The 27,040-nt window shown below is 28.1% G+C and overlaps 1 protein-coding gene across 1 annotated transcript in view; it reads left to right on the forward strand.

The window, feature by feature from the left end:
• Window positions 1–1,755: 1,755 nt before the first annotated feature.
• Window positions 1,756–27,040, forward strand: part of LOC129989027 (excitatory amino acid transporter 3-like) — a 50,273-nt gene continuing 24,988 nt past the window's right edge. The window contains exons 1-3 of the mRNA XM_056097336.1: window positions 1,756–2,098; window positions 11,340–11,538; window positions 22,568–22,781. Of these exons, the coding sequence (XP_055953311.1) occupies window positions 2,021–2,098; window positions 11,340–11,538; window positions 22,568–22,781 (491 nt within the window). The 5' untranslated portion in view covers window positions 1,756–2,020. The remainder of the gene's footprint in view (window positions 2,099–11,339; window positions 11,539–22,567; window positions 22,782–27,040) is intronic.

The following is a 27,040-nucleotide window of genomic DNA, read 5'->3' on the forward strand; positions in this document are numbered from 1 at the left end:
AGAACTCCATAGTAATCCTACAGGAATTTTCTATAGTCCTGTAGGATTACTATGGTGATTATTACTAAAACCCATTTTTTCTAACATATATGTAGTTTACGAGATATAACGAAAACCATCTGCTCATATATATATATATATATAATATATATGTGTGTGTGTGTAGAAACGGTTAGGACAGTCTCCACGAGATGGCGCAGGCGGCGCCAGGGAGAACGCTAACTTTAGTGAATAATGAATGAATGAATGAGACTAGAGAGCGCGTACTGAACTGTTCGGGTTGAATGGTTGTGAACCATGGTAGCACGATGAGGTGCCCACACTGTAATATGTATCAAAACTGTAAAGATATACAATGGAACCTATATTTAACCCTAGACACCGTTTTTAGTGAGTTCTTTCAGAGGATAGGCACACATTAGTTCCCATGTGTGTGTGTGTGTGCATGCGTGTGTGCGTGCATGCGTGCGTGCGTGTGTGTTTTGAATAGCTGTATATAATTTAGGAAAATTATTTATAATTATTTCCTTTCATGAATTAAAAAAATATTAAAATGAGCCAAATGGTTACATTATGAATTAAACGATATCTCAGTGACGGAACAATAACAATTCTATATATTATAACAATTCTACAATAAAAATGAAAGTCCCTTTTTATCAATATATTTCTTATAGTGCAAAAAATATTTTGATAGTATTTTTAATAGTAGAGTTATTCTTACATTATGGTATTTTCCCAAGTCTCCAAATTAAATCTAATCCTAAAGCTTTTATTGTCATATGTAGGTCTATTCTACAAATTAAATCTAATCCTAAAGCTTTTATTGTCATATGTAGGTCTATTCTACAAATTAAATCTAATCCTAAAGCTTTTATTGTCATATGTAGGTCTATTCTTCAAATTAAATCTAATCCTAAAGCTTTTATTGTCATATGTAGGTCTATTCTACAAATTAAATCTAATCCTAAAGCTTTTATTGTCATATGTAGGTCTATTCTACAAATTATCAAAAAGGATTTAAAAAAGGATTTCCAAACACTCATCGTAGTCTTTTGGAACAGTCATATAAAGCTTATAAATGGAAATAAAAACGGTTAGCCAAATGGCTACACGATGCACTGTAGGATTAAGAATATTGTTAAAATAAAGTTCCAAAACTTAAACTATACATAATTTCTATTTGAATATGCTCGAGTGCAAAAAATTTAATAAATTTAAAAAGTTAAATGATTTGAAAATACTAGAAAAAAAATTCTAGACTTCACCTTCCCCCCTCCCCCCGTCGGTCAAATTTGTGTCAGGGTCTGCCAATTATTTAAATCTGCCACTGCTTTGATAACAACATTGTGTCTCACATATGAAAGCAAAAATAGTTTTTGTGCAATAAACCTCCAACAAAATAAAACCTTTTCTTAAGCACTGCTTTTTATAACTTTTAGATATGCTTTTGTAAACCAACGATGTAGCGAAAACATGACTTTCTTTGTTCATATCAACTCCGCTTTCTTATCATCATCTCTTCAAGAGGCTTTAACTCTTTCATAATCACTCCTCTTTAAGATTAGCTCTTCTTCAATTAGTCGCGATGTTTATTAAGAATTTCAGCTACACAATCTCCAGCGATTTAACGAAAAAAAAAAGATTCTATGAAAGCAAAAACGGGACACTATCGCTCTTGGGATGCTTTCGTCACACCGCCGATTGGATCACACCAAATTCCCACTCCGCGTGGAAAAAAAAGTCAAGGCATTAACTCGACTAACTGCGTGGGCTGTTGGTCGAAGCATTAGAATCTGGTAAAGACGATCTGTATCGGTCCTCTTCAAATTAGGGGTGGAAAAAAAATCAAGAACGACAAGAGAAGAAAAATAAAGAAGTGTAAGCGGAGGCCACAAATGCGTTCAGAATCGTTTGGTGTCAGATTGCGGACGGATGTCACATGACCACCCTGGGTCCTCTCTTCGTAGGTCCTTAAATCAGTACCGCTGTATGACATCTAAGTTGTGAGGATTTTCCGATGGCGGTGGAAGAAGTTGAAGACCGGAAAACCGCGAAATCTCGCGAGAAAAAAAAGAGGAAAGATCAGGGTTGTGGAGTAAGTGGCATTCTCTTTTGATAATTTTGGAAATGAATGACGTAATTGTTTTCACTTGTGAATGAAGAGTTTACGAAATGCATTTTTTTATCCTCATTATTGATAGCTTTTTGATGCCTTGATGCTAGCTGTTTCTTTACTTTTCGTTAGAAAGCTCAAGATTTCAAAAATTGAACGATGAAAGGTGTGAATAAAAAATTTATTGGATATAGTTTTTTTGATAATATTATAAAAAAAGTATAATATTATTTTTACTTTATAGTTGATAAATATTCTTCCGATAGACTGTTTAATATATTTAAAAATGTCTCAAATCGACACAATCATAATATTAGATAATCATGAACGTTCAATCATTTAATTCGTTCGTCAGAAACTAATAAAGAAGATTTGGTTTTATTTTGCTTTTAATTTGCAATAAATTTCTTTAAAAAATCTAGTTTATCTATTCTTTAATATAAGTTGTTATTTAGGAATATCTCAAAGTCAGCTCCGGATTATTAAACGGGTGAATTAGGAAATTGCTGATGGGCTTTTTTTGTGATATTTTGAAAATTGCTTGATATTTTTTTTTTTGCTTTCATTTAATTATAATTGTTTTTCAATCGAAATTACTGTTTAAAGTAATTTTGCATAATTGTTCTAACAAAAGTTCTATTTAATTACCAATTACAAGTTTTATATTACTTTATTTTATAATTTTTAAAAATATGATGCTTTATAATTTTTAAAAATATCCCCTCCCGTTATTTAATATTGTTTAAAATTTAAAGTGCTAGGAAAAGTTTTGTCATTTTTGTTTTTACTTTTTTTGTATAAAATTATTTTTCAATTTGAGTTGTATATTTTTTTATACACGATATACCGAAACCAGGTTTTTAGAAACTGATCTGCATTTAAGTGTTTAACTTCTTCAGTTTGCCAACATTTGTCATTTAAAACTTTTTATATAAAAATAAAAGTTTTTAAAAACTTTTTTCTATAAAAGTATTTTTTAATTTCAGTTGTGTATTTTTTTATACACGATATACCGAAACCAGATTTTTAGAAACTGATCTGCAATTAAGTGTTTAAAGTCTTCAGTTTGTCAAAATTTGCCATTTAAAACTTCTTATATAAAGATAAAATTAATCAGTAATAAACAATAACTAAAAATTTGGAGGAAAAATTGTTCCTAGATTTTCATTACCTAACGGAAACAAGAAGACTTAAGTCTGGCCCTACGCAAAAGTATTCTATTGGTATTACAAAAGAATTGATATATTTTTACTGCAAAACGAACTAATATTTCATTTAGAGTTCAGTATTGTTGTAGGAGGTAACCAGTCGTTTCGGATTAACCGGGAAAGCCCCAAATTTTGACAATCCAGGGTTAAAAGACAACATCAGAGTTTTCCTGAATTTAATTTAATTTTGGGGATCTACTAGGAAATCTACTTTTTAGAGAAACGACTTAATGTTAATCCTTTCTAGGGCCGTGGGAAGTATGCTTCCCACCAAATTTATCAATCTTTGTATTAAGTTATGTAAGTTGGCATAAGTTGTGACAAATTTTTTTAGAAAGACAGAAACTTAAATGCTTCAGTTCTTTATCTCACACAAAATGATGTGTCTTGATTTGTTACTTAATTATTAATTAAGCAAATTAATTAATTATTCAAATTAAATTTATCTAATAAGCTAAATGAATCCCTTTTCTCATTCTAATTTCAAGCCTAAAAATATTTTAACAAAATATTATTAGAAAAAATGGCCCTTTAAAGGGTTAAAGAATAGATGAACTAGATTTTTTAAAGAAATTAATTTTAAATTAAAAGTAAAATAAAATTAAATTTTCTTTATCAGCTTTTGTCAAACGAATTAAGTGATTGAACATTCATGATTATCTAATTTTAATTTCAATTTGAATCAGTTGTGAAAATTGTCGAAATTGGAAAAAAATAATTCTGGAATTTCCTTTTTGTGTAAATATTTCGTAGTTTTACTGCCGGCGTCCTGGCATAGGGGTAGCTCGTCTTCCCCGTGATCTGGGCGTCCCGGGTTCGAGTCCCGGTTTGGGCATGGTTGTTCTTCTGTTGTTCTATCTGTGAGATGTGTGAATGTGCCCTCCTGTAAAAAGGGGTTGTGTAAGCGAATGAATGATGCGTGAGTGGCAAAGTCGTACTCTTGGCCCTAGTTGGCGCTGCTATAAAAAATAAGAGACGTTCCCCCTCAGGCTTAAATCGCTGTCTTCGTAACAGCGGGCTTGTCAGTGGCAAGTGCCATAAGAAACAAACAAACAAAACATAGTTTTACTTACTAATCACTAAATATTTTTTAAAGCTATATTCAAAAGAATTCTCTTTCGCAACACTTCTCGAATATAATCAATCTAAGATGACCAGAGTGATTGAATCTGCTGGAAAGAAAAATATTTAAGATCAAATTGTAACAATACTTTTTATTTTTATAATAAATTCAATCAAATTTTATTATTTAATCATATGTTTTTAATATCATCTCAAAATAAATAACACTAGTAAATAAAACTGTAAAATGTATGCTGAAATACCGAAATTTTTTTAAAAATCATTTATTGAAATTAAAGGAAAAATTGAAAAGAAATAAAATTAATGTCATTGAAAAGTTTGTTGTATGAATTTGAACTCTTTACTTATCATGGTTTCTCAAAAACGATGTGTTTTCATTTACTTTTAATATAGTTCCACGCCTCCAAATGCTTTTCAAGTAGGAGTATCGTAAGCCTGTGTTTGTATTCATATTTCTTCGTAATAATTAAAATAAAATTTTTTAAACTAATAATTCAATTAAAGGAATTTTTTAAGAATATGCAACATTTACTACAGTTTTTCTCATTTGCTAATTAAAGGCTTAAACTGGCGCATGTAAAGGTTTTTGTGTGATTCATGTTCTGAAGTTATTACGGAAAAGGAAGTTCACATTTTAATAAATTGTTATTGAAAATCTAAAATTTTGGAAAATTATTTTTTGTGAGTATCTAGTGTAAAAATAACTACGTGGCAAATTTAATACCTCTATGTCTATCAATGTTTCCTCTGGAATTTTAAAATTATTTTTCAACATTCAAGTCACATCATGCCGAAAATATGTGCACCAAAATATAACTATAGGCCAAATTAGGAAGATTTTAGGTTCTAGCAATGTGATTTGTAGAGAGATTTGTATCATCTCTCAGCATTCATGACGCATTACACATCACTTAATGAATAAACATTATTTAGTCTCTACAAAATCATCATTTTAATACACCATAGTCAAGAGATTGAGACGATGGAACATCCACTTAGTACCGTTTGGAACCTCCACGAGCACACAGAAGTTTCTCGAATTGACTTGGCAAAGACTTGAGGCAGTTCACAGTATGATACCGCTGGGGACTCCACAAATCTATATCATGTGGTAGAGAATCAAATCTATGTGGTAGAGATTTTTTTCTGAATAGCACGTTATAAGACATCACAGATATGTTCAATAGTGTTCGTGTGTACTTATTTAGATGACCAATGGAAGTGTCAAAAGACAAAAGAATTTTCTTGGGGTGACTCGGAAGCAATTTTCGACGATTAGCGTGTGTCACTGTCTTAATGGAACTATCGAAATCTTTCTTAATACACAATCGACATGAATGGGTGTATGTGCACGGACAGGATCTTCACATTTCTATCAGTTGTTAGATTCATCACTTGATATATGCAGGGGCCACCAATCGAGCTAACTCTATATGCCCAGTATCATCCCATGAGCCCTATCAGATTGAATGGGCCCTTTTTGACATGTAAAGTCCATAGATTCATGAGGTTGTTTCCATACGGGTTTGAAATGAGATTCATCAGACAGCAGTTTAATATCGGTGTTTGAAGTCTCAGGCAAGGCATAAAACTTTTGCCGTGAAGTCAAAACAATACACAAGGAGGCTTTTAGCTTCAAAAGCCTATATTAAAAATGATTCGTTCAACAGTTTACACTTTCAGATTTATTGATGTCCCAACATTGAAATCCACAAGCAATTTTATAAAGTGTTGCACGTCAATCTCGTTTAAGGATTCTCGTCAGTAGTAGATGATCCCGTTCTTTCAAGATTTCTGCCGCACTGATATCGGAGACTTGATATTTTACTTTATATTCAGTATTCTCGGTGTATTCATGAAATTGTCGTACTCAAAAATTCAAATTTTATCACTGCCTCAAATATGTTTTGTCCCATCTCTAGTGTGTGAACGAGACTTTAACGCCTCGTTCAAAATTACTTAAACCTTGAAAAGGCTATTATAGCAGTAAGAACTACTCTAACAGCTTTGTATGTCACTTATAGTCTTGCATTAATGTTATTTTTTGCTTATTGTTTTCATACTCTTTTATTAGTACATACACTAATAACTAGTACTAGTTTTTAGTGTAATGCACCTGTACTAGTTTCTCCGACTAGATTATTGATGCTTTTTCACTTTCTAATCTCTCTTTAAATATTTTAATCTTTCACTTTTTGCTATGCCTGAAATTCTAAATTCAATTGCTTTGGATTTGGTTAATTTTCTCCTCATCAGCGATACAAATTGTTTTTCGATAGTCTATGGATTGCGCTTCAAAATATTTGATCAATTTAGTGATGTTTCCATTTCGAAAATACACAAAGAGATCCCCCAAAAACATTATTTTTATCCACAAGAAAACGTTTATTTTCATTTTAGTGAAAGGGATCTTACACTTTTTTATGAAAAACCCCCATTGACTATTGATTATTTTGAATATGATCTTAATACTTTCTCCGAAGAGAAAATCATTTAATACTTTTTGGATGCTTATTTTGTTCAATCTCATTACCGTTTTATTTAATTTGATATTTCGGATTTATTTAATAATAGAGGAATGTTACCAAATTTGGGACACTAAATCATTTTAATTTTAATAAAAAAATTCCTGTAGATTATTTATCTTTAAAAATGTCATTAATTGGTAAAGAAATATACTTCAGTCGGCAGAAAATATTATGTCTTAGGTTCTATTAAATAAATTGTTTTCGAAATTGGATCATCAATTTCTAAAAACACAATTAAAACAGAAGTATTTTTTGATTCTTAAGTTTGCATCAGACATAATGTGCAGCAAATTGTTGACTGAATCATTTCTTCTTTCTTCATTTCATTTAATATAATATTCTGTAGTGTCCTGGTAGTCGGCTTACGAGAAGGTTTTCTTAAGTTCGAAACCCGAATTCACTGAGGAATTGCCGCTGAAGTAATTCCAGCATATTCTCAATCCATCAGATGTTTAATATATTCCTAGAATTTGCGCGGGAATTTAGAAAAGTGTGCAACGACTCAGGCGCCATACTAATCAATTGAGTACTTTTTAAAATTTTGAGGTCCGTTCCAAAATTCTTCTAATATTGCTTCAAAATTGGTATGCAAATACGATTAATCTAATATGATATAAAACTGCGTACCGTATCTAAACATTTAGTTTTCACTCTTGTCCAACAACAGTTAACGTCTTGAATGGTTCTTTTTATTTCACTTTTCTTTCTTTCTTTCTTTTTTTTTTTTTTTTTTTTTTGCTTTAATTTTTTTTTCGTGCAGTTTATGAGGATCAATAGCTATTTTAATTACTCTCTAGTTCTTAAATACGAGATTGGGCTATAATTTCACTTTTTTATTCGACACTGATATTAAATAGAAGCTTTCTTTAGCTTTCAACCATGGAAAAGAAATCTACCGATTTAATACTTGATAGAATAATGAAAATATTTAGAATTTCAAGACTACAACGTAATTTATTATTGGAAATTAAACTAACATTTAAATAAAAGAATACTAAAATTCAGAAAAAAAATTTGAATGATTTTAAATTGATATTATTAAAAGGTCAATTTTTTAAATATTTTTGAAAGGTATAAAATTAATTTTTCTCAATAATATTTTATTAAATTAACGAGAAAAGCGCCAAAATTGAGTTCAGTTTTAAATTAAATGAAATTTAAAGTAATATGTAATAATTCAAATTGCTCCAAAAAGTATATTTCCATCATTCCAGATATATATATGTTCCAAATTTGGTAGTTGTAGATCAAACAGACTGATCTGTAGAGTGCCAACACATGCACACAGTCACATACATAATGCATCTTTAATATCAGTAGAGATAAAAATGTGTTTTGAATAACTTTTTATTGCAAGAGAATACGTTTCTTACAATGTCACAAAAATGTCAATATACATATTAGATGAAATATCCCATGTAATAATGCTGACTATTACATTATAGCTGTGCTAAAATCTTGAGATGTTCTTTTAAAATTAGAATTAAAGCTGTGAAAAAATAACAATTTCTTCTTTTTTTCCCCTCGAGCAATTGTATATTTTAGCCCATGAATTTAAAATGCCCCACATCCACTTATTTTTAATCATGCTTATATTTTACAAACAAAAGATTTCTGAGAATATTTTGCATCAAAATAACAACTTGTAAATCGATTAAAAAATTATCAACTGTAACAGTGTCCACCCTTAAGGTCCTAGAAAGTTATTCTGTAATAAATCTATCTGAAATAATAAACTGTCAAAATAAAAAAAAATAATATATAAAAAAAAAACTGAGAACGGATGAAGGATATCTTTATTAGATGGAGTTAAACGGGTTTTACTGTTTTTATTTTCGCACAGCTGTGGAGACGTCATTGATGTCACACCAGGGAAAAAGGGAAGATATTTTTCTTCATATTCTCAGAGTTAAAACAAAGATGTCCAGCGCTTGCTGATATGTGACTTATTTAAAGGTTTGGCAGCTTTCTTTTAAGAAGTTTGCCAATGGCAACGGTTTTCATGACACGATTTCCTGAAAATTTGTCTGGTCATGATCCGAAGAAAAATACAAGGTGTCTGCTCCTATCGTGGCCGCTCAACATCTAATCTCTAAATCGATAGCAATCAAGTTGGAGAAATACTTAGAATGATATCAAGAATTATATTTTATACTAGCCGCTTTTGGCGACCAGCCGGCTCGTCAATCTTTGTTAAAATTTTAATAATTAAATATTTTATGCAATTCTAGCTTTAAAAGCTTTTTCATCAAAATATTTTAAAACTTCAAATTTTGATTGTCATATAATTTACTCATAATATTAAGTGGAAAGGATTAATCTGCAATTAATATAATAATATTTTTTATTGAAACAAAACATTTTTTTTATAATATGATTACTGAAAACAGAGTCACTGAGCGTTTAAACTTTATAGGCACTAAAGAATATCTTTCTTAATTTATGTAATATCTCAAGAATTCATCAACAAAATTTTATCAGATTCATCTTGATCAGATCGATTAATAAACAATGTTTAATTTTAAATACATTAAACACTAAAAAAATAAAAACGAATCGTTTAAAATAATCGGTTAAAACAGGTTTAAAAAAACTACTTAAAAAACGATGTACTTAAAACTATAAACATATACAAAAGATATATAACATAAATACAATTTAATTACAAAAGCATACAACTAACCTACAAATAATTTAAATCCAGTCTGCATCCGTTGATAATAGTTGTCAACAATCAGAACACAATGTGCATGCGTGAATTTTCATCGCCAGTTACAGTAAAGCAAATGCTTGAATTTTTCTACGTCAGTTGGGGTAACTCTATGCAGATTAGAAATTTTTAATTTCCTTTATTCTGTGTTATTTTAATTCAAAAGTACTTCAGAATGAATCTGAAAGATCAATTAATTAACAATGTTTAATTTTAAATGCATCAAATACTAAAAAAAAAAAAAAAAATAGAATCGTTTAAAAAATCAGCCGAAAATATGTTGAGCCTATCCTTGCTAGCCTGAAAAAAACTGAAGCCTTACTCAATTGGAGGTGGATTTTTGACGGGAAAGTTAGTTTTTAATTAATAATTAAAATTCTAATTAAAAATTCAGAAAAAGGGCCCCCAGGCGCGCATTCCCGACCTCCATGTATCAAATTTGGTAGCTGTAGGCCAAACGGTCTGGCCTGTAGAGCGCCAACACACACACACACACACACACACACACACACACACACACACACACACACACACATTGAGCTTTATATAAGTATAGATTATTTGAGTCAGAAATGTATTTCAGAAAAAATGATAAATTCTAAAATCTTTTTAATCTCCTTTTTCTATCAGTCACATTTAAAAGAAAACTGGCGCTCTCAAAAATGTCTGATAAAAAAATTCCCGCAGTTATAAGACTAAAATTGATCTCTTCACAGATCTAAGCTTAGATACAAATTTATTTTAAAAAAGAATTTGAAAAAGAAACACAATAATACAGCAATTTGCAAACGATTCCTTAATATTTCACTAGAGACAGTAAATTAGCAGCGAAATACATCGAAAATAGAGATTTTTAGTTTTTCACAACTCGCCCAGTTTTAATCAGAAAAGAATGAATGGTTTTGTTCAAAATTTAGTAGTTAAATCAACAATACATATAGAAGAATTTTTCGCTATGTATTATTGATAGAATCTTCTGACTGTATAAGAAAAGATTTCACGCCTTTTTGAGGAATATATTTTGAGAAATTTCTTGCCATTAGGCTTTAAACCGAAGAAGAACTTTATTTTCCTTTATTCAAAATCTCTAAACGAGACGAAAAATCATATAAATATGAAGCGTTTTAAAAGCTGAAACTTCAGTCTCATTCAAAATATAATTTTTGATGAATGTTTGAGAATTTTTTTTGTCACTCACATTAGGATGATTTCTTTTTTTCCCGATGCGTTTTTAGCGCCTCATTATGTATTAATATTCTTGTTATAGAATATAGTTATATTCTTGACATAAAAACATTCTTTATGTTTCATAACGATATTAAAAGCATGCGTTTTACTTCTCCAAAAAAAATCAATTTTACAATTGATTGATTTTTTCCTTCATTTCTTGCATTGAACTAAAATGCAGTTAAGCAATGAATTGATAAATAAGATTTAAAGATATTAAAAAATTGTACTGTCATCAGGAATATTCAATTTCACTGAATTTCAGAACTTGCACATTTAAAAGCGAGTGAAAAAAAAAAGATTATAAAATTCTATCTGTATAAACAAGAAACTTCAAATTAAATAAAAACAAGTAATAAAATAAAATCTTTCATGAAATATGTACATCATTTTGCAGTACTCTAGTTCTGCATACAAACAAGCTTCCAAAGTAAATATTTGAATAACAAATGATCTTCTCCTTACAGTGTGGACAATGGATGAAGCGAAATGCCTTTCTGCTCCTGTTGCTTGTTGCAACAGTGTCCGGCTACATCTTAGGCCTGGGTCTGCAATCTTACAAGCTCTCCAATCACACCATTTATCTCATTGGATTTCCGGGACAACTTGTCCTCAGGGCCTTTCTCATGATCATCGTGCCTTTACTCTTTTGCAGTCTTGTCCTAGGTGAGACTTTCTTTAAAAAAGGAATTCTTAAATATTTTTGTTCTATTAATCATTCTTTTTATATAAGTGTGATAATTTTGTGAAAATCATCGGTTTTATTCTGATTCTCTATCAAGAAGAGTGGATTCATGAAATTTCAAAATTTTAGAGGTTTGTTTAGTAATAAACGAAATTTGGAGGGGGGAGACTAAATGCTTTTCGTGTGACTACGTTTTCGGGATGAATTTTTTGAAAACCGTTCGAAAATAGTTATATTTTTTATTATTATCATGAGTTTATAACAATCAAAAACATCTATAAAACCAAAATATACCAGTTAAGTTGCAATAGTTTTTTTAAAAGTGTGAAACAGCCTTTATTTGGACTAAAAAAATAGTATAAAGCAAAAATCTTCTGGTTTAAATGTTTATCAAATGATTTGCTTAAAATTTTGCAGATAGATTAAGAAATATCATATTTACTTCTTGAAATAAAAATAAGCTACATTTCTATCCATTCTTTATGCGACTTATAAATAATACGAAATTTTCCATTTTTTTCATATTGTGGATCATTAAAACAATATAAAATGTTTCTAAACGAATATATTACTTTATTCTCTAGTTCAGTAACTGCAGAAGATATTGAGAAATTATTATACAAAATTTGAACTAAAAATGTGCCTTAAATTTTAATGTATGAGATTTTTCTTAAGAAAATTCAATCAAATATTAGAATTTGAGAAAATAACATCTAAAGAAGTAAAATAACTATAAAACGAATGTAAATGCAAATATAGAAATCAGTGTCACTTCTCAAAAAAATGGACTTATATACAAAATCATAACGGTTTTAGAAAGACACTAGTTCAAACATTCAGAATATTAAATAAAATAAATTTATAATTGCCCCAAAAAATCGACATTTCAACGTAGTCACTTACGTTTAAAAAATTTATTTACTGAATATAATTTAGGAGATTCATAATAACTATAGTTGCATGTTGATTGTTTTGTACTTTCTTATAAGAGATTTGCTTATTATATTTAGTAAGTAATTATAATAAAATATCTAAAATCCAGTAAAGAAAGTATTTCAGTCATATTTACTCCAAATCAGAAGAATTTGCATTTTGCAACATAGAAAACAGAATAACTGAAAGAAATTCCAAGAAAGAACAACAGATGAACATATATTTAGGCTATAATTTTACTTTTAAAATATAGCCAATGGAGATGGGAATGGATGGAGGCGCATGGATGGATCAAAAAAAATTTTTTTTGGGGGGGGGAGGGGAGTAATTGTTCTACTGTGTGATGATCCAGGAGGCATAAATTATGGATGAGGATTTCCATACAAATACCCACTTAATATGAAATCAAAATTTTTAAATGGAAGTATTTGTCTAATAATGCAATATTTAAGGGGAAAAAAGTTTGTTCCACTTTTTTGGGACCCCCTGTACTTTACCACCTTAGCAAAATAATAAAAACTGAGAATAATAATTTAATAATATCCAAATATAGTTCTTTTTTTTTTTTTTTTTTTTTAAAAAAAGAAATTTATTTCATTAAAAATAAAGTGAGAAATTAATTGTTCAAGTGAAAATGTATGATATTTATAGAAATTAAAATTTCAACAAGTAATAGAAATAATGTTTAATAAGTTAATGTTTAATTTTTTTTTTACTATTAAAATGTAAAATTCTTGACATAAAAATATTAAAATTTTCATATTGCAAATTTACTAATTGTAATTGAAATAAATTGTAAATTTATTAATTTTTTTTTCAAAATGAAGATATTTTTGCATTAGTCTAATAGTTTATTTGTTTCATAAAAATAGAATTTGCATGTACTAAGTATTTTTATTGCTATATAAGGATTCACTGAAATTCAGTAGTTCGCAAAGAATCAAAATCATCAAAATATACCGCTATCATAAATGCTTTACTACTGAATTACATAATTTATTTTAGTAATTAATAAAATTTATTTCAATAAGTATTTAATTAGTAAAATTAATATCAAAAATTATAGCTAAAAAGGAATATAGATTTTATTTATTTTTCACTCGCCAGCAGCTTATTGCATCATTCTGGACATCTTATCGTTTGTTTACCAGAATATTTTGGAACTGAGTGATTGTTTATTTAAAACAAATTTCGTTTAGTTTATAGCAAATTTGCTTCTTTTTTTATTGGTATATCCTCGTCAGTCTTTCACCTATCATTTAAAAAAAATCTTAGATACCGACGTATTTATGTACTTCAATAAATAAGTGAAAATGATAATACATGTTTGTCAAAAATTGATGCATGGCAGAATCTTCATTATCTACAGAATCAGATGACGCAAGAGAATTTGATAAATAAATTATCAGATAATTATTTGAAAAAATGGCCATCAAAGAACATAAATCATTTCGAAAATTCTTTTTAACAATTTTTACGTACAGTAGGGCAAGTCCATATGGAATTTTACTTTAAAAATTGTATATTTTTGTATTTGCATGTTGATGGCTTTCTTTATTTACGAACAATAATTTTTTTTTTGTTTCTTGTGTTAATAAAGCTCTATTTTGTTTGTGACCAGTCACCATTTGAGACAAGCTGATTCATTGTGGATATTGGCTCTATTTAATTTTGGTTAAATCGTTTAAAAATAATTCCATATTCTAGATTCTGTCAAGCTGCCAAACATGAAAGTTGATTTATTTTTACTATCTTACATATTTTACTATCTTGTCTATTTAATATGTGCCTTAATATCTCTAATGAAGACTAATTTCTTGACATCGTGACATTATTAAATACATAAATATGTCGTTCATCTATCTTTTAGCTTTTGAAAGATTGCAATTCCAGTTTATTATTCGTTTTGTAAACTACACACATGTATAAACTAAACAACAATAGAAGAAAAGAAAGAAATGCTAAATATTTAGTAAAAATATAAAAATATATTTGAATTTCAAGGTAATAATCTGTTATTGGAAATCAGGTAAAAACATTACTTTTAATGATTGCTGAAATTTGGTGAAAAATTTTATTGCTATTAAATTGATAACGTGAAAAAGACAATTTTTCAAATGGTGATATTTGTATTTGCATTAATTATATATTTTGTACAGTGTATACTTTAATATTTATTTTATTTTTGCTCAATTATGTTTTGTGGAAGTATCTGGAACATTCCAACAGTCAGCTTAATTTTGAATTAATTAAAATTTTAAAACATCCTAGTTGTACATTATTACCTTCCATAGTATAAATCTACCCAAATTCCATAGCTCTAAGTACAACAGTTTGATTTGTACTTATAGCTCCGGACACACACACTTCTTTATTATTAGTAGAGATTTTAGATAAACAACCGTTGATAATCGATAATTTATTGTATTAGAAATTGACACGTTAAAATTAGTTATTGCATTATCTGTTGTACCACAATTTAACTTCATAAGGTTGAAATGATATGACAAAAATGTAACTATACCTTTGACATCAAAGTTTTATTATGAAATTTCGATGGCAAATTTTTTTCAAAACTCTGCTTTACAAACATAAAAATAAAACAAAATGCACAGTTTGATTTTTCTCTTTTGTCGTAGAAACCTTTTAAAACTTTATTACTGTTTATAAAATTCTCGTTAATAAAGTAAAATAAAAACCTTTTATTGGTCATTATTTATTTCATATTTCTATGAAAAGGCCCTCAGGATCAGTTTTTATTTGCCATACTAATGAAATAGAGGCCTAAAAATAATTTTACATTCCCTGATGATTTACTATTTCAGTATTTTTAGAACTTAATTTTAAATTAATCAAGTTTTATGTGGCGCCATCTCTTGGCAATTTTAAGAAACAATAATTTTGAGATTAATAAGAAAATAAATTTAAAAAAAATCAGTTTAATATACAAATGAAAATACATTTTTAAAAACTATTTAAAATTAAATCTAGTGATTTGAAAATTTCTTATGCGGATAAAAAGTATTAGTAATTTCCGATTATTTTTTGTATGTAATATATCTGAAATCTGAAATGCAGTCAGAAAAAAAAATCAGGAAGCCATTTTTTTTAATAGTAAGCTAAAATGTCCAAATAATTTTTTGAGTCAAAAATCCATATCACAAAAATTTCGAAAACGAAACATACTAATAAATTTCCAATTTATTCTAAATATTTAAAATATGCAATATTTATTAATAATTATTAAAAGATTGAATCTTATAATAAATATTTCAGAATTATGTAACTCATATAGTAGAGGTTGTCAGTGATCCGATGATATAAATTGAATAATTGACAAAAAAGGCAGTTTTTAGGGGGATATGAATTTATTTAAATGATATTAATTTAATCATAGCAGAATTAATATTATTTATATTATGTTCCCTTAAATATTATATTAAAATATTATTTAGTGAGCATATAACTCGAAGTTAGTTGCTTCATTGGTTTTACTCATTACATTGTCCAAAAAGATTTTGTTTATGGTAATAGGGAAAATCTGGAAAGGTTTTTTTTTCTCATATTCTTTTGTTTTTCATATTAAATTAAATATAATAAAAAAATCAAGAAAAATATTTAAAAATTAACTTTTTAAAATATTTAATACTTTTTGAATATATCAATCGAAATCAGGTTCTTCACTTGTATTACTTATTTTTGCTCGGAAAAATTTTGCTCATACTTTTCTTATTTTTCCTCCGGTAATTGGGTAATTTGAACCATTGGAATTTTATAACATTTTCATATTCACTAGCAGATATTTTGTATTAAATTAACCTAAGTGTTTAATTTATCTATTTCACGTTCATGAAAGTCATAATTTTGATCTCTAATAGCTGTAAAATTTCCTTCTAAAACTGAATTTCTTAGAAATATCAGTTTAAAAAGAAATTTAAAATCTTTAAAATAAGAGTAGACATTTTTGAGAGCTTCGATTTATTTTGTGGCTTGATTTTGGAAAATCAAATGAAATTTTAAATCTCATTTTTTTTTTGTTTTGTTATTTTAGTTTAAGCAGTCATGATAATAAGGCCTGAAGTAAGATGTAATTATAGTATATATATAGTATTTAAAAAAATACTGAAAGATACTTTTAAACACAGTATCTTTTTTTAAAGTTATATACATAAATAAATTATATAATATATGTTGCTAATACTGCCTCTAATAAGCTGTATAAACTTTATATCCAGTAAACTGAGTAATATTATGTAAATTTTGTTTTTATCACTTAGATTTGTTCTTATCTAAAATCCTTCAAGAAAAATTCCTTTTTTTTATTAGTAATTTGAGAGCTTTCAGACATTCCTAACTTTTTGCTTTGCTACACTTAAAACATTATTTTTAAAAATCTTTCATAGGAAAAATTCAACATAAAAGTTTTTACAAAAGCTCCCATTATATGCTTTTGATTTTCTATCGATGTTTATTATCTTTATGCATAGTCTGCAAATAATCTTTCTTATCAAACGAGGGAAATGTCGTCACAATCATCAGATAAAAAAATGAAAATAAATATCTAAATTTTTTGGAGATAATCCAATAGATATGATATGCTCCTACTAATTCCAAGAATTCTTCTTCCTCAATGAATTGTGTTTTTAGACTTTTAAACTCGTAACGAGAATAAAAAAAAACAGTCTAGACATTCTACTTTCGTCTTAAATGTCATATTTAATGTATAAAACTATATGCATTAGTAATTTTTTTATTAGCAGACGATATCCTTTTAAAAGTATTTCTAATCCAATTTTTATCAAAAACGATTTGAATCCGAATCTAAATTTAGATAATAGGTTAGAAAGTAAATTTTTTTTCAAATAATTAATAAAAAATAATTAAAATATTAATTATTAGTACGATTAATGATATTTTAAACTGATTTTGTTCATTAACGATTTAAAAGTTGGCATAGTAGAAACTTTATATTATATGATAATATAATAATGTATCATATCTATGATAATGTATAATATAATATATGATAATGTAATCAAGACGCAGAGTTTTAAATTTTTTTTATTTATATTAAAGAGAATAATAGCAATTTTCACTGGAATGTTGAAACGATAATTAAAATATTTTAATATGAGAGGCTTAAAATAAAAAAATAAATAAAAAGAATGATTAATTTTATTAAACTAAAAGAATGATTAATTTTATTAAACTAAAAGAATGATTAATTTTATTAAACTAAAAGAATGATTAATTTTATTAAAATAAAAGAATGATTAATTTTATTGGCTGCCGTAGGCAACCAGCTGTTCATCCCTCATATTTATAAATATAAGTAAATTTAATCGCATCATTTCATCTTATTTCAACCAAAGAAAATGCGATTTTATACTATGAAATTAACATTTGTAAGAAATCATTTACAGATGTAGTTGCAAAATACTTTTCATAGTTTTTCAAAATATAAATGATTTTTTCGCTGTCTATAAATTGAAATACTTTAAAATATTTTTAAACTATTATTTTTAACTGCTTAAAAAGCTGTAGTGCAGAGATTTATATAAAGTAACAAAATTGGAAAAGTAATTTTTATAATCTTTTCAGAATAAGCAGTGGGATAGCCTTCGCTAATTTTTGTCATATTGACATAATTAATAATTATTTCTCCTTATATTTAAATAGCACCATTTATAAGACTCCTTTAAAAACTATGTTAAGAATCAAAATGTCAATTTTAGGAAATCATCCACTTAAATAATAATAATAATTTATATATAAAAATATTAATTTATAATCGAAATACAAAATGATCAAATAATGATACAACAAATAAAAACTTTTACTTCTTCAGAAATCACTATACAAGGACTTATTAGTTGGATATTTCAGTTATTATTAAGTAAATATGACAGTTAATAGAGATGTTGATAAATACTATTACATTTAAGAAACACAATAATTATTTTTTTCTCTTCACTCATAAAAAATAATTATTATTTCTACTGCCAATCGGATGTTATACAACAGAGAATTTTTCCATCATTATAAGAGGACTCTTCGATTGCATAAATACAAATGAAATCTTGAGCAGCTTTTTTCAACTACCTTCATACACATTCACAATCAACAGAATTTCTCAAATGGACGACTGAAATAAAAGAAAATAAGTACATTTTGTATGCAAAGATTTAATATGATGATTGTAAGCACTTGCAATAGATTGATGGCTTTTTTCCATGAAACTTTTTCTTTCTTCAGAAAAAATAATCCAGCATTTCGATATCCATATCTGTAATTTTTTGCAATTGAGCGCGTTGCAATTGAGATGCTCTAATTAAATGCCAAAGACTGATTTTCTACAGCAGATGAATAGAGGAATACTATCCAAAAGGAGATGATAGGCATAATACAGTAACTGGTTGTTACATTCCATTTCAGTGATATTAATCTGCAATGTTGTCTCGAATGCATGTGATGTTATTTAGATGCTCTAATTAAATGCCAAAGACTGATTTTCTACAGCAGATGAATAGAGGAATACTATCCAAAAGGAGATGATAGGCATAATTCAGTAACTGGTTGTTACATTCCATTTCAGTGATATTAATCTGCAATGTTGTCTCGAATGCATGTGATGTTATTTAGATGCTCTAATTAAATGCCGAAAGCTGTTTTTCCACAGAAGATGAATAGGTTGTTGAGAAATAGTATCATAAACAATTGATAGGTGTAATACAATAACTGGCTTTTACATTCTGTTTCAGTGATATTAATCTGCAATGTTGTCTCGAATGCATGTGATGTTACTTAGATGCTCTAATTAAATGCCTAAAGCTGTTTTTCCGCAGAAGATGAATAGTTTCTTGAGAAATAGTATCCAAAAGCAATTGATAGACATAATACAATAATCGATAGGATAAAAAGGTATCTTTTGTGTAGAAGAAAAATTGAAGCATATTTGGAAACATCGACATCATTTGGCCTCACAATTGAATTTAGTTGATGGTGAGATATTTGAAAATCGGAAGAATCTTTTTCAATCGATTCTTCTTTGCTTTCATCCTTATTATGCACATTCTGGATGAAATATTTTTTTATTATATTATTTCTTGTCAATATTTCTTTATAATTTTCATTACTAGCTTCGTTCTGCTGAAAGATACAGTCTTTTAATCTGTATTCTTCAGTTTGATATTGTGTGTCAGCTAAATTCTCGATGTTAAAATTCGCGGAATAAATTGGTGCAGTAATAAGAAATTTCGTTAGCATTGATTTTGGATGCTTGAATCCCAAACGTTTAATAAAAGGTTTAAATATGTATCGTTTATTGAATACATCATCTCTTTTCTTTTTTAATGCTTTTTTCAAGCATTTCACAGAAGTTGGATGCACAGAATAATTATTTATGTTGCACGTATTATCATTTACCGAAATAGGAATGTTCCTTTCTGTTGCAGAAGTCTGCACACAAGCATCTTTCAGATCAGAAACTGCTGAAACTAGAATACCATTATTTTTATCACATTCGGAGGATGATGATTGAGAAATTCCATTTTCATAAGAAATATCTGATGTCTGAGTTCCTATATTTGTTTTATAATCAGACATGGGGAATGAAATATGTCCTACTAACAAGTTTTTGAAATCAGCATTTGCAGTGTATACAGAAGTATTATTGTTATTTACAAGATTTGAAGCATAGGTAATATCTGTAGTTTGAGATTCCGCATTTTTTGATTCATTGTGTCGGTGAACATAGGCTTTCAGTTGTCTTGTCACTGTCTCATTAGAAGAATATTCAATGCCAGAGCTTTCAGTTCCTTCGGGAATAAAAAATTCAAACAACAAAGATAAGTCATTTACCTGAATTTCATTGCCTAATTTTCTTTCGGCCGTTTCCTTACTGAAAACAAATGGGAAATCTAATTCATGAACGTTATTTCCAAAAATAACACTGTCATGAACTGAGTAAACAATATCTCTTTTATTATTTCTAACAGAGATCTTGCCAAATAAAAACACTCTTTCGCGCCTCATATTCTTTATTTTGATAGTTATTTCGTTTCTTATCAAAATATTCAACCTCAGAGCAACTCTGAACATGCTTTCTTCAACAGAATTCAATATCAAATTGACTACCAAGTCTTCTGTCAGTTTCTTAGCTGTCCAGGGAAATTTTCTAACTCGTGACAAATTTGTCATCAGGACTCTCGTTCTAGAAGTGCTTCGCATTGCTGAAAAATAAGGTTCATCGACCCATATCGACATTCTGCATCGAATAATCCAAGGTCCTTTTATTAGAAAATCCTTTTCCATCAATTCCATATTATGGAACAGAACTACGCTTTTTTTCGTTCCTCGAGAAAAAATACAAGTGCATGAATTATTCGCCATGCCCATTTGAATTGCAAAATGTATGCACACAATGCTTGGTCCTTCATCTTCAGCAGCTCTTTTAAGAATACAAGAAAGTTTCCGAAAACCATTTTCAACATCAGCAAACAACTGCAATGACCATTTTGTTTCCAATATGTTATTTGCCAGAAATGTTGGACTATCTAAGCAAGCATCAGCATTAAGAAGGGAATTCTCAATGTTCCATGTAAAAATAAATTCTTTCTTAGACACTCTAAGCAGCGACATTTTGAAATGTTCATGTGGAATTCGAAAGAACATATGATATCTTAATACAATTCAATCATTTCCTGCTTATCTGGTACTTTAACCTTTGCTATCTTAATGATAACGGGGTAAGCAGATGAAGTTAGATTCTTTATTATCAAAAATCAGTTTCGATATTTGAATCAAGTTATCAGTTGTTTTAAAGAAGCTCGTCAAATGTTATTGAGGATTTACCAAGAGAATGATGTTAAATATTAAAGAATATAAAAGTTTGCATACGTCGAATATGAACGTTTAAAACGAACACATATATTGGAATATCAAACATATAAACAGTAACTAATTTTGTTTTCAGCAAAAGTATCTAAATTCTGTATTTTTATTTTCTCGTTACAAAAATACCCACCGATTTTCTCACATTCTCTAAAAACAAAGGCAACTTTTCAAAACTTTATTATAAAGAAAGTGAATAATTAAAAGCAGATTTAGTTTTAGGAACATCAATTTCTTTATCTAAAATGAAAATTTACGAAATATTTTTTCTCCATTTGTTAGTTAAAACGGAGCATTTATTAATAACTTCTCCCTATTCATCTCGGCATCTTCAGACAATGCTGATATAAAACAGGATTTGAGATAAAGATTATGTTTGGCGAAATTTCTGATAAAAAAATTTAAAAGCTACCTACTGCTTACAGGCTTGTTACAACTGTCTCCTGGCTCCTCTACAATCAATATCCAGACAAACCAATAGCCGAAAGAGTCAAGTAACCTGAAATAATGTAATTACTGATTGTCCTAAAATAATGGCATACAAAGCTTTATAACCTCGTCAGACTTGATCTCAGGAGATTGAAACTTTAGTGTCAAAATAATTTTACTGAATATGATTTATAAGATTGAAGGCTATATATAATTTATAGTTAATAATTGTTTTCAGAAGTACATTTATTAATTGAAATAAAATAAAATATTATTTACGTATTTAAATTTTTTTTAAGGTAAAACTGCATTTTATGCAGAATCAGAAAATTTTTATTGAATAATTCTTGGAAATATTGCATAAATTATATATATATATATATATATATATATATATATATATATATATATATATATATATATATATATATATATATATATATATATATATATATATATATATATATATATATATATAATATAATATAATATAATATAATAAACAAAAGATTGTAAGGCTTTTATAATAATATAAGTAATATGACTATCTATATTTGAAGTTCAAAATTATTTTGGTAAAGCAGCTCTTTAGAGACCAAGACACATACACATTTAATTGAAAATCTTGGTGAGCATTATTTCTGGCGTACCAGCTGGTTGCCATTGGCGATTATTATATAATAAAGAGCAAGGATCAAGAACAGCGGAATTAATTTAGAAACTGTCTCTTAAATCTTGATTTCTTTTCTTCTGTAGGTGTTTCAAGTCTTCGAAAAGGCGGCGACGCTCGAATGGTGGCCGTCACCATTGCTTTCTTCTTGGGCTTATCCACCATGTCCGCCATAATGGGAGCATCCGCTGGGCATTTGGTCCACCCCGGAAAAAAGATAACATCCGGTAGCATACCAGCGCAATCCACATTGTCTGGTAGAAAAGGTGTGATTCTGGATTCTATGCTGGACCTTTTATGGTAATGATTTTTGCATTAATATTTTTTTTATTGTAGGATCCATAATAAAAACGTTTGGAAAAACGAACTTTTACTTATTTATATACAAAATTTTTTATGGTAATGAATTTTAAATTAATATTTTTATATTACAGGATCTATTATAAAAAAAAAGTTTGCAAAAACGGACTTTTACTTACGTATATACAAAAAATTTTATGGTAATGAATTTTACATTAATATTTTTATATTATAGGATCTATTATAAAAACGTCTGCAAAAATTGACTTTTATTTACGTATATACAAAATTATTTATGATAATGAATTTTGCATTAATATTTTTATATTATAGGATCTATTATAAAAACGTCTGCAAAAATTGACTTTTATTTACCTATATACAAAATTATTTATGATAATGAATTTTGCATTAATATTTTTATATTATAGGATCTATTATAAAAACGTCTGCAAAAATTGACTTTTATTTACGTATATACAAAATTATTTATGATAATGAATTTTGCATTAATATTTTTATATTATAGGATCTATTATAAAAACGTCTGCAAAAATTGACTTTTATTTACCTATATACAAAATTATTTATGATAATGAATTTTGCATTAATATTTTTATATTATAGGATCTATTATAAAAACGTCTGCAAAAATTGACTTTTATTTACGTATATACAAAATTATTTATGATAATGAATTTTGCATTAATATTTTTATATTATAGGATCTATTATAAAAACGTCTGCAAAAATTGACTTTTATTTACGTATATACAAAATTATTTATGGTAATGAATTTTGCATTAATATTTTTATATTATAGGATCTATTATAAAAACGTCTGCAAAAATTGACTTTTATTTACGTATATACAAAATTATTTATGATAATGAATTTTGCATTAATATTTTTATATTATAGGATCTATTATAAAAACGTCTGCAAAAATTGACTTTTATTTACGTATATACAAAATTATTTATGATAATGAATTTTGCATTAATATTTTTATATTATAGGATCTATTATAAAAACGTCTGCAAAAATTGACTTTTATTTACGTATATACAAAATTATTTATGGTAATGAATTTTACATTAATATTTTTATATTATAGGATCTATTATAAAAACGTCTGCAAAAATTGACTTTTATTTACGTATATACAAAATTATTTATGATAATGAATTTTGCATTAATATTTTTATATTATAGGATCTATTATAAAAACGTCTGCAAAAATTGACTTTTATTTACGTATATACAAAATTATTTATGATAATGAATTTTGCATTAATATTTTTATATTATAGGATCTATTATAAAAACGTCTGCAAAAATTGATTTTTATTTACGTATATACAAAATTATTTATGGTAATGAATTTTACATTAATATTTTTATATTATAGGATCTATTATAAAAACGTCTGCAAAAATTGACTTTTATTTACGTATATACAAAATTATTTATGATAATGAATTTTGCATTAATATTTTTATATTATAGGATCTATTATAAAAACGTCTGCAAAAATTGACTTTTATTTACGTATATACAAAATTATTTATGATAATGAATTTTGCATTCATATTTTTATATTATAGGATCTATTATAAAAACGTCTGCAAAAATTGACTTTTATTTACGTATATACAAAATTATTTATGATAATGAATTTTGCATTAATATTTTTATATTATAGGATCTATTATAAAAACGTCTGCAAAAATTGACTTTTATTTACGTATATACAAAATTATTTATGATAATGAATTTTGCATTAATATTTTTATATTATAGGATCTATTATAAAAACGTCTGCAAAAATTGATTTTTATTTACGTATATACAAAATTATTTATGGTAATGAATTTTACATTAATATTTTTATATTATAGGATCTATTATAAAAACGTCTGCAAAAATTGACTTTTATTTACGTATATACAAAATTATTTATGATAATGAATTTTGCATTCATATTTTTATATTATAGGATATATTATAAAAACGTCTGCAAAAATTGACTTTTATTTACGTATATACAAAATTATTTATGATAATGAATTTTGCATTAATATTTTTATATTATAGGATCTATTATAAAAACGTCTGCAAAAATTGACTTTTATTTACGTATATACAAAATTATTTATGATAATGAATTTTGCATTAATATTTTTATATTATAGGATCTATTATAAAAACGTCTGCAAAAATTGATTTTTATTTACGTATATACAAAATTATTTATGGTAATGAATTTTACATTAATATTTTTATATTATAGGATATATTATAAAAACGTCTGCAAAAATTGACTTTTATTTACGTATATACAAAATTATTTATGATAATGAATTTTGCATTAATATTTTTATATTATAGGATCTATTATAAAAACGTCTGCAAAAATTGACTTTTATTTACGTATATACAAAATTATTTATGATAATGAATTTTGCATTAATATTTTTATATTATAGGATCTATTATAAAAACGTCTGCAAAAATTGACTTTTATTTACGTATATACAAAATTATTCATGATAATGAATTTTGCATTAATATTTTTATATTATAGGATCCATTATAAAAACGTTTGCATAAATGGATACTTGCATATATGCAAAGTATATTTTTACTCCCGAAATGTAATTAATTGAATCATATAGGTTACCTCTTTATCTGTCATATTCACTTTTGTTGTAAATAAAAGTAAATGAGTTATTGCATGTTTCCTATTTTGTAACTAATACATTTTCTTGGAACAAACACATGTCAATAAAAAATGCATTTCATATATGATACTTTATACAGTTTATTTGTCATGCTATCTGGTGATTGCAGGCCTGAAGGGGGTTATTACATTTCACTATTGTTTATGAATTTATTTGGAAGACTCAACTAATTATAAATCCCCCATATTCCTTTTTCATTCCTTGGATCATACGGGGGGGGGGAGGCATCTCAGAACTAAGTTTGAAAAGCTTAACGCAAATATGCTCTAACCCAGAACCTCTATCGTAAAAATAGAGGCCGTTGTTATAACGCCATCATTAACAGGCGAGCATCTCCCTCCCCTGACGTCAAGGTAGCAACGTTATGGGGGCCGATTCTTTATGAAGAAATTCAGAGAAATATTCCCACTCTGAATTCGGCTGCAGGATCCGATCGGATGACTCTGTCCCAATTACGTAAACTGCCATGGGAATTTCTATGTAAAATATTAAATCTGTTCCTTTGGTGCCGGAGGGTTCCTGCCTCCCTATTGGCAGCCCGGACTGTTTTTATTCCAAAATGTGTTTCACCCACAAGTCCGGGCCAGCTCAGACCAGTTTCGATTGGTAATGTCTTGGTGAGGCTCTTTCATAAAATATTGGCTAATAGTCTCAGGGCATCCATCAAACTTGACCCTCGCCAAAAGGGATTTGCGCCTCTGGATGGTATGATGGAGAATACGACTGTATTAGACTTCCTCCTCTCCAAATTTTACACGGAGAGGAGAGAATTACATATTGCCTCCATCGACCTCCAGAAGGCGTTCGATTCAATATCCCAAGAGGCCCTCCTGAGGGCTCTAGAGGACCTCCACCTCCCTAAAGTTTTTATCAATTATGTGGAGGACGTGTACAAAAATTCGTACACGACTCTATAGTTCAATGACGGACGGCACACCACTATTCATCCAACAGTGGGGGTCAGACAGGGGGATCCACTTTCCCCCCTGCTATTCAATATTGCCTTGGACGTTTTTCTTCGGAGCCTCCCAGACAACATAGGAGCTCAGGTGGATGGCAATCGGCTAAATGCAGTTGCATTTGCCGACGGCGTTATTTTATTTGCCTCCACAGCTAGGGGATTGCAGGAACTGCTAAACTGTTCGAATATGTCCCTAGGTGCTCTTGGGCTAAGGATCAACTTTTTGAAATCGTTTACTTTCTCCTTAGTCCCCAGTGAGTGTGACAAGAAGACCAAGATCACTTCTGGTTCCTTCCGGGTTGGGAACACCCCAATTCCGCACCTCGGTGTGGATGCGAGTGGACCTACCTGGGGGTTCCCTTCACGCCTACTGGGAAAGCTAAAGTTAAGATCTTAGAGCACCTTCGACCCAAATTGGAGGTTCTGACCAAGGCACCTCTTAAACCGCAACAAAGACTTTTCTTTCTGAGGTGCCATCTCCTACCCTATCTATCATCTACTGGCCTTAGGAAGGGCTGGTCCCTCCTCGCTGAAAAAGGCCGACACTGTGGTTA

The sequence above is a fragment of the Argiope bruennichi genome, chromosome 10 (genome assembly GCF_947563725.1).
Source record: "Argiope bruennichi chromosome 10, qqArgBrue1.1, whole genome shotgun sequence".
Lineage (NCBI taxonomy): Eukaryota > Metazoa > Arthropoda > Arachnida > Araneae > Araneidae > Argiope > Argiope bruennichi.